The 15,522-nt window shown below is 39.4% G+C and overlaps 1 protein-coding gene across 2 annotated transcripts; it reads left to right on the top strand.

The window, feature by feature from the left end:
- The first annotated feature begins 2,926 nt into the window (after nt 1–2,926).
- tlx2 (T cell leukemia homeobox 2) lies at nt 2,927–14,559 on the top strand. Of its 2 annotated transcripts, XM_031743026.2 has the most exons (5): nt 2,927–4,124; nt 10,335–10,547; nt 11,117–11,354; nt 13,513–13,693; nt 14,173–14,559. In XM_031743026.2, exons 1-5 carry the CDS (start codon nt 3,608–3,610, stop codon nt 14,182–14,184), a joined length of 1,161 nt encoding a protein of 386 aa, XP_031598886.1. In that variant the 5' UTR covers nt 2,927–3,607; the 3' UTR covers nt 14,185–14,559. The 2 variants fall into 2 exon arrangements, with proteins under 2 accessions (XP_031598886.1, XP_031598887.1); XM_031743027.2 differs by lacking the exons at nt 10,335–10,547; nt 14,173–14,559 and having other exon boundaries at nt 3,608–4,124; nt 13,513–14,158.
- Nucleotides 14,560–15,522: the final 963 nt, after the last annotated feature.

Raw genomic sequence — 15,522 nt, 5'->3', positions numbered from 1 at the left:
GGGTACCTTAATTGGCTATGGGGTTTTATTGCATTAGTAAAACTGCTGATTGCAAACCTGCACAGTATCATGTTGAGTTTACGTTGAAAACCTATAGATAAACCTCCTATGGGCCTAATATAGATTTTTATAGTGACAAAACAAGTTCAGGGATCTTTATTCAAAAATCTACAATAATTTAAAACGTTCTGCAGGTGTAGCACACTGGAAGAAAAAAACTGTCTCTTTTGGAAAACTGGGTAATTGCCACCGCAGATTCGCCAAGACTCGCAGACTGGGAGATATATATAAGTGGGAAGTGTGGCCAGAGGAAGATATTTTAACTCGCACTTGAAGCAAGAAGGAATATGGAGTCCACAGAGAACAGTCCCAACAGTGTTTCACAATGCGCTATGTCAGACGAACATATGCGTCTATAAGATTTAGCAAGATATGGCTCAAAACCTGGTGCTTTGGATGTCAAAAGAAAATAAAATCCAGAGAATTCAAAAGATCAAATAACCATTTAATGGACTGAAAATAATAAAAAGGGTATACAAGTAGAAGGAAACCCTGCTACAGGTCACAGGATAAGAAGTTGCTCGATCCATCTAAAGAGTCCCAAACTACACATTAGACATCAGATAAGTTTTAAAACCCCATCTTAACTCCCTGGTGTCTCATTATAATACGTTCATTTTACACGAGAGCTAATCATGGTGTGCACTTCTAAATTGTTGAGAATAATGAAACAAGACACTTGGTGTCCTATTGAGCACGCTCAGGTTGTCAAGCTCAATAAAGAGATCTCAGATATTACACCTACATTAGAGGTTTACACTTTAACTGTTTTGTTTAACATGATTATGTCTTTTAAAATCCTTCGAAAATGAGATGTCAAATAATCAATATAAATGTAAATGCTACTAATACTGCTACTAATTATTATGATTATTATGATCTAATCGGAATATGAGCTTCCCTCAGATCCCTCAAATCCCAAATGTTTTAGATTATAATCACTCAGAATTGTGATAGGACGCATTCGTCTAACGCTGGCCCCCCACACAAGTCGATCATCCTTTTAAAAGTCTGAATCTACCTTACAGTGTTACGCAGCAATAGAGCATTTGCAATTTTAGAGACAGTTCTGTAAATCGTGCATCAGTACATCAGATTTTTTATTTACTGGACATAGAAAAAATGGGATTCCCTGCATGCTGTGTATCCAAAAAGAAAAAAAATGTCACCTAAGGTGACGCCCAATCAGACATCACATCACAGCTGCTGACATCACCAACGGGGAGAGATGTGTTACCCCAAAGTGGCTTGCAAACATTATTTTCCGCCTTCCTGCCCATAGATCTTCTTGGTTTTGCATAAACGGCCAATTACCTTGTCAGTAAGCTGATCCGAGTCTCAGTGCATCCTCTCGTCCCTATTCATTTTATTGTAACGCACAAATATAAACAGGCCTAATAGCAGCTACACTCGCACCGGTCTCGTCCCGCACCGTTATTGATATGGCCTCGAATTCACACAATTGATTTTTATGCTTCCCTCTAGCCACCTTGTGCAGTTGAGAGATATCTTTATTCGCACAGAAAGTGAAATAAGTGCGTAATAAAACGGTGATATATTAAATTCGTTTTTCCCCGTGTCGCGCTTTTATTATGAGCCATTTTTCATTTTTATTGAATTGAGACCCGACTGATCCACGTCGTCGCTCCGGGCGGGGAAAGGTTAAATAATTTGTGCAAATCAGAAACACCGCTTTTCACATTTGGCTTCTTGATATCTGTCCATCTGCTATTTATTTGTTTAATTCTATCTATCTATCTATCTATCTATCTATCTATCTATCTATCTATCTATCTATCTATCTATCTATCTATCTATCTATCTATCTATCTATCTATCTATCTATCTATCTATCTATCTATCTATCTATCTATCTATCTATCTATCTATCTATCTATCTAGTTTTGTGATCGTGTGTATTGGAATGGGACTATCAGCGCCTACAGTGGTCACATCAAAATCTGAGATTTATGACTTCATTGTGCAAACGCTCAACAAGCACCTTTACACTTGCTCACAGTTTGTTGTTTCATTTAGGATAAATTGTAATCCTATCAGCTGCCATTAAATCAGTGGAGATACCGCACAGCTCACTGTCACTTCTTTTGATCTTCTGTCCGTTTCTACTGGTTAGAATATTGGTGAATAGTGGATAAATGGTGGTACCAACAAACTCTGGGGACTCTTGGAGGAATCTCCATGTGTCACTGTGTATGCAGATTAAGTGGCTTCGTGGATTACACAGAAAGTAGGATTAATTGAAGAGTAAACTGTTGTTTTCTTTCAAGCGTCCCCTTGATATTAAGTTCTGTACCAAATCATGTCCAGCAGCAGGTTTCCTTGGGGAAAGAATAAAATCCTAACAGAGGACTCCTCAAGAGCATTGATATGAAAACCTTGGTCATAACATAAAAATAATGATTATCAGACCATTTGCTGTCATAAACTCACTAAAGTTCATAATGTTATTGTAGGAAATATTTACACAAATCTTTAGTTTATGTTCGCAGACAGCATTGTTCCTTTTTTGTCCTGTGATTTTTTCCCACTGTTGTTCAATGTTGATTTTTTTTTCAAATAATTTCCTTCCTTAAAACTGAAAAATATTATCATTCCTGAAGACCTAGCATAGTTCTCAAATCTCTGATACGTAGAGGAGCATTAAGGTGAAAGTAGCCACTTGACGCGGGCCTCAGTTCCACTAAATGCACGAAACCCTGCATTTGAAACCAGAAGAACTGAATAAAAAATAAAAAGCTGCGGTTTCTTTAAGACATCCGAGCAAAACAACTGTCCTACCGTGGAGGAGGGAGGGAAGAAGAGAGGGAGGGAAGGAGGGTTGGCTGGAGGACCGAATGGCAGCTTTTACGCAGAGGGTTGTCTCACCTGCTGAAACGCACTTCACCATTCAGCACTACAGAGCCCTCTTCCGCGCTCCCCTCCAATTAATAAACACGCCTGCGAGGTCAGCGCTTCGTTTCGCTTCTTCGGGGTTGTTTTGTTTTGTCTTCTGCTCCATTTTGATGCGACGAGCTTGGTTATCCTATCATGACCCCAGCGTATGGATCGTCTTTGCCCGAGTAGGCGAACAAAGCGCATCAAGTCTCTCCAGAGAGGTGCCTCCCCCCCAAAATCTCGGATTTTTCTCTGTAAGTAGGCTACTCGGGATAGCCATTTGGCATTTATCGGCTGTTTTTCTTGTTGTAAAGCTGCCTTGTATCTAATTCACTTGGAAAGAACTCGCTATTAAAGATGGATACGCTATTTCTTAGTCCGACGGATAGGCATTTAATTTAGGGAACACCCGATCCCACTGTTGGACAAAAAATAATGGGAAGATTTTGGATAGCGCTGGACACCTTATTGGTTTCCTGGGAGTAGAACAGGCCCGTGTCGATGCTCGAAAGCAAAAGAAAAAAGAAAAAAAAAGCTCACCACTGCAGACTACATCCAAATACTTCATTTCCAAAGGCGTGAATTGCTATATGTCAAAAACACATCTGTGCGCTGATAAAATATACTGACAAGCACATTACGAACAAAAACTATGGAGCACACTGGGATCGAGGAGGTGAACCAGACGCACCAGCAGCAGCATGAACCCATCAGCTTCGGCATCGACCAGATCCTCAACAGCTCGGACCAGTCCAGCGGCTGCATGCTGCCCAACCGGACCGGTGACCCGGATTACGCGCTGGCCTCTAATGTCTACAGCAACGGGTACAACAGCGTCTACAACCCGGCCTGCTCCATGGCAGCAGCGGCGGGTTTGGCCGGCTCCTATAATGTCAACATGAACATGAACGTCAGTATGAACATGAACATGAACGTTAACGTGAACTCTGGAGGCGCAGGTGGGGTAATTCGGGTGCCGGCGCACAGACCCATGCCGCCTCCGCCACCGCCTCCCGCCGCTGCTGCTCCTCATCCACCCCCTTCGACGCATCCACCGGGCATCGGACCCGGCATCCCCTCGGTGCCAGGGATGGGAATGGGGAATGCAGCGAACTTCACATTTCCGTGGATGGAAAGCAGCAGAAGATTCGCCAAGGACAGATTAACAGGTAAAGAATAAATCTTATCCTGGTCCCACAACACTTGTAGTTTAATGTTTTTCATGAACACACAAAGTAGGTCAGAAAGCAAAAGTGAATATTTTCCTCACAGCCACTAAAGAGGAAATTATGAATTTACCAACACTTGTGTTGAAAACAACCTCCGACCGACGCAGCGTGAATTGGGCCTAATGGCTCAACAAAGTGGCGCTGATGATTTCATCTTTAGGTTGTAATCTATAACGAATCATATATGCGCACACAGTCAGTTTTATTATGCTGGAAGGGCAGCCTGATAAACGAGTGGAGAAATTGACTCGGACATGCTGATGAATCAGTATTGGACCATCACTCTCCATTTACAGCGGATGACGGATAACGACGTCCCCCGTTTTTTCATGAGGATGAATGATTTTTTTTCCCTCTCCCGAAGAGCCAATTGAGAAAGCAAGAAGATGAGTCATTGTAGTAACAATATATGACATGTTAAATTCTAAACAAGAATGTATGATAACGTATTATTATTATTATTATTATTATTATTATTATTATTATTATTATTATTATTATTATTTGAGCTGAGTAAATTAGGCTAGTAGGTTAAATGTTACGACAGAGCAATAACCTATAATTGGACAATATAGGCTACAATATTACTTGTAGACTTACTCTAGCAGACTCTATGTAGACTTTAGTGTTTTTTGTTTTTTTCAATTTGTAGTTTTTATTTCCATTTTTTCTTCTTTCAGAACCATCTGCTTTTATTTTTTTCCTTAAAAATGAAATTCACCGAAGTCGATTTTTGTGCCATTCTTATAGCTTTTAATGCCCACGATGAGTTACATAATTCTAGCCTATTTTTTATTCAGGTGTCTGCAAACAGATGCAGCCATTTTTGCTCCCCAAACCCCACACGCCCTTCAACACTATCAGAATTACATGCTACTTAAAGGCTGACATAGTTTTTTTTATTTGTTTCCTTCTCAATCCAAAATGAGATATTTGCTTTACTTATTTAAATATTATATATATGCTTATTTAAATATTGAAATGTAATGCAATTGAAGATAAGTTATTTTCTAGTATAACGACTATTTATTGTTTATAATAAATTATATGAAAAACATAGGAAAGACAATTCTCAGAGCAAAAAAGGTTAAACAAAAAAAATAACGATAGCTAATAAGATTTTAATGGAATATGCTGAGATAGGTAAACTTATTTCATAAAAACGATTTCTCCGTTCTCTATTTTCTTTTTTTGGGGTGGGGGAGGGGTGGTTCAGCTTATATTTTTCTCATGACCTCATTGCTATAAAGGAAGAACATCATGGATTTGCGCGCGCACGCCCCCTCCTCTCCATGCATTAAATATTCACTCTTCAGTTCTTTCTACCTGATTAATTATTAAATACCGGGGGACGATATGTCATCTGCAAAAAGATACAGTGTAAATAGGCTTATCAATTTTACTCATAGTCACCGAGGGCCCCTCGTTTAATTTCTCTCAGCTTTGTGTCGCTGTAATTATTTCGCAGCTTATATCTTTCCTCTGTATTGATCAGCCAAAGATCACCAGCAGCAGGAGCAGCTACAGCAGCAACTACAGTAGCACTATCCACACACACACACACACACACACACACACACACACACACACACACACACACACACACACACACACACACACACACACACATTCAGATATACACACAAACACTCCAGATTTAGCCTGCTCTGTTTCCTATAAAAGGCCGTAAATCAAATGGACTATCATCTATCCTGATGGGTAGAGCACCGTTTTAAATGTTTCTCCCTGTTTCTTGTTTTTCCTTTTCGCCTTCCAAGTTGAAACCGGAGGAGAAAAACGGTCCCGTGCAGCTTTAAACAGCTAAACATGTTGCCAAATGCTTCCAGCTCTGGCATTCATGGCAGGATTTCTTTCTGTTTTTTTCTTGCAGAGATGTAAACGAAACCTGTTAACTTGGACAATAGATTCTCATTTTTCACCCCGGGATGCCTCCCACATGGCACAAACTCGTGTTATTAATCACAGTAAGCTGGATTGGACTGTCGCAAAAGATTTACGGGTTATAGGGGCATCATTTATCCATCTGTAAAGATACACTTCATGTAGCCTACTGATGAATTCTTGGTGGTCACCAACTCCTCTGTGTATTTACTCAGAGCTTACAGGCCTAAAATGTCGTGCGTCAGGCTATTTTATTAAAACTAATTTATGTGTTATTTTATTTTTGTTTATTTCTGAAGGACGAGTGAAGAATTAAAATAAGTTCACCAAGGTTAGCTAGCTGCTAATTTCCATTTGCTGTCCCTGAACATGTAGGCAAAAATCAACCAGGGAAGAACAAAATCATGCATGAAACCGCACCGTGCGTAAAAGTACACACGCACTACTATAGCAGCAGCAGCAGCAGTAGTATTAGTAGCGGTAGTAGGCAAATATTAGCCACCTTTATTTTTCAATGTACTCAGCTCAAAAAAATAATAAAAATAAAAAAATAAACCCGTCTATATATGAGTTCAAGATTTATTTGTAATATTGTTTTTTCACATTATTGCTTTTTTACGTCAGAAACGAATTAATGGAATAATACATTATTAATAAAAAAAAAAACAGCACAATAATATGTAATGAAAATTAAGGCTACTCAGTAATTGAAGAAAAATGTAATGGATAGTGTATGAAAAGTGGGCTTTACAGCACAAGTAAAGTAAAATATGTACTAATTTTAAGAAACTAAGCCTTTTACTACTAGTCCTTAACAATAATAATAATAATAATGATAACAATAATCTAACAGAAATATGTAATCTGTGATAAAGGTTCAAAGTACACAATAATATGTTCTTTCAATTGTTTGGACATTTTGACAATAAACAGAACAATAATACAGCGTCTTTAACTGTAGACCACCTAACAGCAATAAAAGAAATATAATTAAAGCGCCTTTTCTCTCCTGTATATCTGTGTCTGGGTGTAAATGGCAGCAGGGCGGAAAAAAATATGATTCTATTTCAGAGCGGAACCCGCTCCTGCCCTTTTGCTTCCACGCTGGCCTGATTTTCCTTGTGACAAAAGACAGTATCCCTGCTTTTTGTTGCGTATAGTGTAATAAATAGCAATATATGTTCATGTTATATTTCAATATCCCCTTTAGAATCCTTCACGGATATATTTATTAGATTGCTACAAAGGTAATATCCGCCGTGGGGACGGGAGGCGCTGTCACCGGGAAGTGTTATTAAGTATAAGTGGTTTTATTATGGCAAACATATTCTCCACGGTAGCATTTTATTTTTTGATATGCTTATGCTAAATTGTGTTATCCAGGCAACAGATTTAGCATTCGCACCCATTTTCTTTTTCATTTGATGAAGAGGGCGAACAAAATGTGCAATGTGTTTTGCAGCATTTATTTTTGGTTGCTGGTGATTCTTTTCATTTTCTTTGTTTCATGGGAACACTTACATGATCGCTTTTTTTGTTGGGGATAATGGCCACATACAGACCGCTTAACTGTTTTCCGAGCTATAGGAAAACAATTAATTATTAGAAAAATAATTATGTTTTATAGCTTTATTTAATAACTCATTTCCTAATTGTGGAAGCTCTAAGCTCGTGGGACGTATTATACCCTTACATTTGGAATCTGTACAGGAGTGGTATTCTTCTTCAGATACAAATTACTGTCATCAGTATTTCTGATATATTTCTAAATGTGCAATTCAGAGGCATTTTTTCCTTAACATACTATGTTTGTTATTCCATATGGCTTTAATTTTCGGTACTATTATTTGTAACATATTACTTATAATCCAGTTATATCCAGCTAGTTTAAACTGGCTGTCACTAAACTAACCGACTCACTGATGCAATTGAGCAAAGGTATTCTTAATTGGTTTGGCTTAAAATCCAGCACATTGCATAATTCATTTTGATTCTATACCGCAGTTCACAGTCTCGATAATTATAATAATGGATAAACCTGAAGGCATATGGAGTAAAACCAGAAAAAAAAAGCATTAAACATGTCTGGTGGGGTATCACACCACTGGATCATATATTTATCAGGATTTTGCACACTGTAAAGCAAAGCCTTGCTGTACTTGTCAGGTCTAAAGGGTGCTGCTGCATGTTAGGTTGCCTCTGAACGTGCTTGTATGTGCCTGGCCCATTATTTAGCCCACAGATGGCCTGAAATAGCCATCTAATGCTGTATTAGTTAGCCAGACCTGCCGCTGGGAGCAACAACAGGCCCGCTTGCTTTCTCTGTGGGACCCATAAAGCTCCAAATAGATTTGGGCAATGACACAAAAAGCAAAAATGATATGTTTTAACATATGTGCTGTACATTTAAGATGCCCCTTTAAAGTTACTGTAAGAATGTGGCTTTACAGGAGATTTAGAAACACACTATGAAGTCCAATAAGGGCCATATAATTCAGTATTAAGGACTGTGGAGGTGCTCCAGTCCATTGTGAGCACCTATAGTAGTGTTATAGAAATATCTAGGGGATTTTGTCATTAGAAACTCATGATTAAATACTACAGATGCTGGTCTAAGTCCCAAAAGGAATATTGGAGGGGTACAATTACCATTTTTTATTATTACTGAGCATCAGAGCAGCACATAACGTGAAATTGTTATAGGAATATTAACATAGAAGATTAAAAATAATAATGAGAGGGAACAAAGAGGTCATGGTCACTATAAATCCATGCAAAAGCCAATAACTGTAGCAGATTTTCACTTCAGACACTAAATCTGTGCTGCTAATTTGCACTTACGTGATGTTAACTTTATGTGACCTATTGTAAGAGCGCATAGTAGCTATTCATCTTTACTTTACAAATCATTTGTTTGTGTACGCTTCAATTTGCCACTCGTGTTCAGCACCATCAGGGGACGTTGGCGGCTCCCTGGAAATGACTGCCAAGTGCGTAATAACTTCATGTTCTATTTTACATCCAAATTGTCATCGTCTGTATAGCAAATGAATTTTCAAGTCGCTGAAAACTCTGAGAACAGCAGCAGCAGGAGGAGCAGCAGCAGGAGCAGCACGTAACCCTGAGGGGACACCTATGCAGATGTTTTCATATTCATTTTGGCTCCTGGTGAGCTTTTCTGACAAAACAAAAACAAATAAACACCCTGTAAGACAGCAGGCAAAACAGCTTGCTGGGGACGGATGACATAGAGCTAGAGAGAGAAGGAGAGAAGAAGACAGAAAGTATTTTTTTTCTCTTTTCTTCTGTTGATTTCCATTCAGAATGAGAATGTGGCTTGGGAGTGGATCTATGGCCAACGATCTCATTACATTTATCGATCTTCTGTTTACCCATGGCTGACAAAATAGACAGGATTCATAGATATTTTATGATGCAAGAAGATAAGTTGTTATTAATACCCGGCAGTTGAAAGAGAACCATGAGGCACTGAGGCAGAGAGTGAAGAAAAACACAATGTACACCCTTACAGTGCAAAACTGCAGTTTATATTTTTCAGAAGGAACAGTGACTAAGCGACAAGGGACAAACTAAGACAATACAGCGATACTTTGAAATAGCATTTATTATAAATAATAATGTTCTAAATAATAATAATAATGTTCTATTCTAAATAATAATGCGTGTAAAGTTTATGGCAGCCTATTCTGCAAAAAATGATGTCACCGTGCAAGAAGTTATACAATTTCAAATTGAGGTTATTGCTTGAGTTGTAATGACACACGCTTCATGTTCGTGCTCCAAGACATTTTGCAAATATCAAATATTTTTTAAATGTAATTATTGTGATGAAAAAAGACCCACCAAAATCTACTTTCCTTCAGAAATTGTGTTTTGTTAGGCTTACAATTATATTATGTTGGTCTGTGAATAGTACTTATGGAGCTTCATCACATTGTCAGAGGATGACCTTGGCTGTAGGTTTCTGATTGGTCAGCCAGGGCTTGATTTATCTGTGTAATCCTGCTAGATGTCACTTATTTTTTTCTGAATGGCATATATCTCATTTCTTAGCTAAAGATCTCCAAACGCTAACTTAAGAGACTAGAAGCAAATGGCATTAAAGTAGACTCTGTTCATCATTTAGGCCTCCTTCATGTGATTAGCTGCTATGCGTCGGTGCCCGCCCGGCGGCAGCTGCTGCTGTGCTCCAGATGCGGGACCTCACTGTGTCTCCCTTTCCTTTAGGGGAGCAGGCAGAGGAGAGCCGAGCCGGAGAGGCCACAGGGGGGCCGGGGGCCACCGGATCCCTCTGTCCTCTCCCCAAGGGAGACATCGGCAGGGTCCCTGTCTGGAGCACGGTGGAGACATTAGCCAAATGTTATTACCCCGAGCTTGCCCACCTGCGAGACGGCAATGGCCTTCTAGCAGACTATCCTTTTCCAAAGGGTGCTTGCCCAGGTGAGTCACCCCCTCTCCCCCACCACCAAACCTCACCTGTAGCTAATTTTTAAGAGCCACCATTGTGTGCCACCGGAAAGTAAAAACTGGATCTAAAACAGCATTTGAAATCTTGCTATGCATCAGTATTTTTCACGTCTTTATCCTCTAGCACTTTAAATTTTGAAATGATAATTCACATACCATATTTCTCAGTTACTTTTTCCTTGGATTTTCTGTTTGCACATCTCAGCGTGCTCTTCAGAAATGGAAAATGTGGCAGTGATGTTATCTTCTTCAGTTGGCAGCTTCTGGGCCTTCTCTTAGGACTCCCCAAACATCATAGCTTTTTTTTTTCAGTTAGCAGCAAATGAACAATAATTTTTATCTTACCAAGGAATGGAAAGCTAACTAGGTTTATGAGTCTATAGAAATAAATCCTCAGGGGAAATACATTTATGATTCAGAAGTACAGGTCACTCCAGCTTAGAAATAAGTAACCAATCATGCATTCATATTAAATCTCTAGAACTTTACAAATTTAAAACACCCATCAGACAAATTAATCCTCTTTTTCCTCCCTCTTTCAGCTGCCCTCTCGCCCTTTTCTGTGACCCGTCGAATCGGCCACCCGTACCAGAACCGGACGCCACCTAAGAGGAAAAAGCCTCGCACCTCCTTCAGCCGGGTGCAGATCTGTGAGCTGGAGAAACGTTTTCACCGACAGAAGTACCTGGCATCGGCCGAGCGTGCCACCCTGGCCAAGGCGCTGAAGATGACGGATGCACAAGTTAAGACCTGGTTTCAAAACAGGCGGACAAAATGGCGGTAAGATTACAGCAGGGTGTTATTGGATGCTAAAGTAACATAATTCTCTGTTCCACGTGTCACGTCTTGCTCTTTTTTTGCATCCCACAATATACTTAAGCAAAACAAACAGGCCTTGATGTTTTTTCAAAAGCTTTTTGACTTCATGAGGACAGGATGTTCGCTCAGAATTACAAATCTTCTTGTCCCACAAACTGACATTACAGAATGTGTCTCTGTTATGCACTTGCATCCAAAAATGCTTACTGGTGTCTTACTTTGAAGACAAGTAAAATGGCCCACAGCTGAAGCATTGAAGGAGTTGTACAACACAACACCTATTTTGCTTAGCTTTGCTGCCAGTTGAGGCCAGTTCACTTGACCAAGCACAATTACTCCTGAGCCTCCTGAAAGGCCTTTTAGAAACCTGCTGTCCAAAGCAATACTGAAACACTCACAGGAGGAATTGACTGCCGAGTCCATGAAAAAAACACACACTCATTCACTTCATTCTAACTGTTGTTTATAGCCATTTGAAAGTAAATGAGTAGGAAATCAAATTATGATGCCCTGCCCCTTGTTAAAGGAGCAGGATACATATTTCAAACGCATATTACACACAGCTAAATTACCTTAAGTCATTACCCTAAGGGTTTTTATGTGTAAATGGCTTTAAAGCTTTTTCGAATGATTTTCTATTTAAAAGTTAAAGAAAACAGTTAAAAATCACTGCCTTCTTTGCTGTAAATTAAAATATAATAGAGAATTTTGGTTTAAGGAGTTTCATTTACATTTTCTTTAAAAAAAAAATGCATTTATAGAAAAAAACCCTGCAGCAATCATGTCCTTAAACCATAAAACGCTAAGGCACAGTTTCCACTACAAAGTGCAGTAAAAATGAATTTGCTTAAAATAAACAGCAGACTGAACGGCATGTCACGAGTAACAAGGGAATTGGCTTAACTCGCTTTTCTGATTTCCTACTTTTGCTGAGATTTATGCCATTTCCCTGTAGTGTGCACCTGATAGGATGAGCATGAGGGATGTCTTTGTGTGACGACTACGCGAGTAACAAGAGGATGATCAAATCAACAGCCAGGGAATCAGATTATGATAATGCTGTTAACAATAATGTGTGGCTAATGGATGGAGGTTGGCGTGCTTGAAAGAGTGTTTTTAGAGGTGTGCTTCTGCTGGTGATTCCTAGCTGCCATTTGTATTTTGCTCTATATTTTTAGGAGAATTTAACATTTATTATAGGTTCTTTAATATATCGTTTCCAAATGTCCGTAAATAAATCACCATTAATTATGGTAATAAGAAATGTTCAAGACTGATAGAATAAAATGTTCCACTGTTTATAGATATGCTTGCCTTTGTAAAGTAATTCAAGTAAATTGCCAAAAGTAAATTTACATTCACTATTTAAACTGAAATAAAAGTAATTTTTGTTGACTACTAAAACATCAGTTCACTCTGGATGTTTTCCAACATAAACACTACAAAACAGGCTGTTTCAGGAAGACGCACGACTTTTCAACGCAGCACGGCGCATATACAGGATGTGCGTAGTCGTTTCTTTGAAAAGAAAAGAAACAGATGCAACTTTTCACCTTGAGGCAGGAAGTGCTGTGCATGTCTTCCCCCTCTATTAGTCACGTTCCTTCAACAACACCTGTCACTCATCTTGATCAGCTGTCATGTAGCCAAAAGCAGAAGGAGTATCTGGCATAGGCGTTGCCCAAAGACAGAAGAAAAAACAGGCAATTTGCAAATGAACATGATTTATTATGAAATTTGCAATCTCATCTAATCTCTAAAAGCTCTTTTTTTCTTGATTCCTTTTGACTTCTTTGATTGAAAGCTCTGAAAGAAAAAAAATATATATATATTAGAAATGATGATAATAAATGAGGCCTGGATATGCAAATTTATCCAGAAAAAAATTAACAGAAACACCTAAAATAGAATTGCAGATCTATTCTACATATCATGTCTCTTCAAAAAGCAAAGAAAGGAGGGCGGAGAGAATCCCACCGTTTCTTTATTAAAGCACAGCACACTGCTAAAACGCTCTGGCACGTGGTACAAGTCGATACTGTGTACAATCGCCATAAAAAGAAACATTATATTGGTCTTAAATCCTCTGCTCTCCTTTGTCTCTCTTCCTTTCACCCAGGAGACAGACTGCGGAGGAGAGGGAGGCTGAGAGGCAGCAGGCCAACCGGCTGATGTTGCAGCTTCAGCAGGAAGCTTTCCAGAAGACGTTGAGCCAGCCACTGCAGCCGGACCCACTCTGCCTGCACAACTCCTCCCTCTACGCCCTGCAGAACCTGCAGCCCTGGGCAGAAGACAATAAGGTGACCTCCGTCACCTCTGTAGCATCTGTAGTGTGAGCGTGTGTGAGAGTGTGTGTGTTTAGAAGAGAAAGGGAGGGAAGGGGAGAAAACAGAATGTCTTTATCAAAGTGTCGTGAGTGTGAATGGACACAAGAGAGGAATTTCTTCCAAGACTGACATTCAAAAACTCAGAACCATTTTGGGATATCATAGATGCAGGATGCTTACTTTGGAAAAAAATCAAATCAAATAATGGACAATGTGCTTACTCACTCATTGATCGTTACCAGCAACATGGTGGGGAAGCGTGTGTAGAGAGAAAGACACAGCTATCGGTTACTGACCAGACCTGCAAAACACTGTTTGCGGACTTCACAGCACAGGAGCCGCACTTACATTGATGTTTGTCAAAACTAAGCAAGTCTAAAACTGTTATCTTAAATATCTAAAGTATGTTGAGTAATTTCCTGCCTTACACCAAGTTTCCGCTCTCCCTTCAGCTGTCGGTCTAAAAGAGAAGAGGGCACTTTATCCCTAAGTGCCAGGAAACAAATGGACACCTCTGTACATGCCCAACTGTCAAGACTGTACCCTCTTTTGCCTCTGGATCCCTCACAAGGTGGCAGAGAGACTCTCTGCCAATAATGGCAAAAAGAGACCTCATGTTTTCGCTTTTGACTTTGTACAATGTAGTAAATGCATGTTTCAACCCTTTTCTGTGTGCACTCGGATGTACCATTGAAGTCAGCGGCTGCCAAGGTGGATCTCCTCCCCAACCGCAGTGTTCAAATGGTAGTGGATTGGTGAAAGCCCTGATTACGGATTCCTCATTATGTTGAATTTAAAGGTGTTTTATATTAAATAATATTGTGACTTTTTGAAAAGATGATGAACCTCTCCGTTTTTCTTGCCTCTTATTGTCTTGTTGGGTTCCCTCACTCACTTCCTGTTTGTTGTTTGTCACCATTATGAAAACCGTGCAATAATACTTTATGATTTTAGGGATGTAGTTAGCCTCATGGGAATTGGCTATGATTACACATTAAAGTTTCAAACCACCCAAAGGTAAGATACCATCAAATTGTATGAGTAGGACAGAGCAATACCTTTTTTTATCCATAAAAACTGATGACTACAGCTCCCATGTGTGAACGTGAAGCAGGGCGTTGCCGAAAAAACAGCAAGCGTGCTCAGCAAAAGCCTCCCTGGATAAATAAAAGGTTTGAAAACCGATGCCAGCTCAAATTAGAATGAGAGTACATGAGAAAGTACGAGCTGTGCCTGTGCCAAATGAACATCTGAAACGCGGCAGCCTGGTTTTGTTTGTATTTTTGTTTTACGCCACTGAACTGCGAGGACTTAACGAAGCAGTTGTCCAGTGATTGGCGCAGGAAACCAAGCAACAAATGAAAGGCTAACAAGTTTAGCCTTTTTCTGTGGGTCACTGATTGAGATAGCGTCTCAACAGCAGGGATAGCAGAGAATGGCTGAAACTATCGAGGGCCAAATATGTTGTTTAATATTGTCATTCCTTCCTTCATTCCGGCACGAAAAACATATTTCATAACCGAGTGAGATTAACAGTTACCTTAAACAAGAATTTTGATGTTTGATGTAATCAAAGTTCATTTGCCTTTTACTGTAATCCAGCAGGAATGCAGATCTCAACCCTAAATAATCTCCCAAATACCTGTCGCCTTTTTTATGGTTAATGTATCTTTAAGTTTCAAAAGAGTTTCTTCTTTTGGCCAAAAAGAATGCGATTAAACTTAAACTTACGCTAAGTGTATACGCGGAATGCCAAAAGACAGCACAATTATTTAGAAAACGAAAACAAAACATCCTCTATT

Source organism: Oreochromis aureus, linkage group 2 (assembly GCF_013358895.1).
Source record: "Oreochromis aureus strain Israel breed Guangdong linkage group 2, ZZ_aureus, whole genome shotgun sequence".
Lineage (NCBI taxonomy): Eukaryota > Metazoa > Chordata > Actinopteri > Cichliformes > Cichlidae > Oreochromis > Oreochromis aureus.
This window is presented reverse-complemented; position numbering and strand designations above follow the sequence as displayed.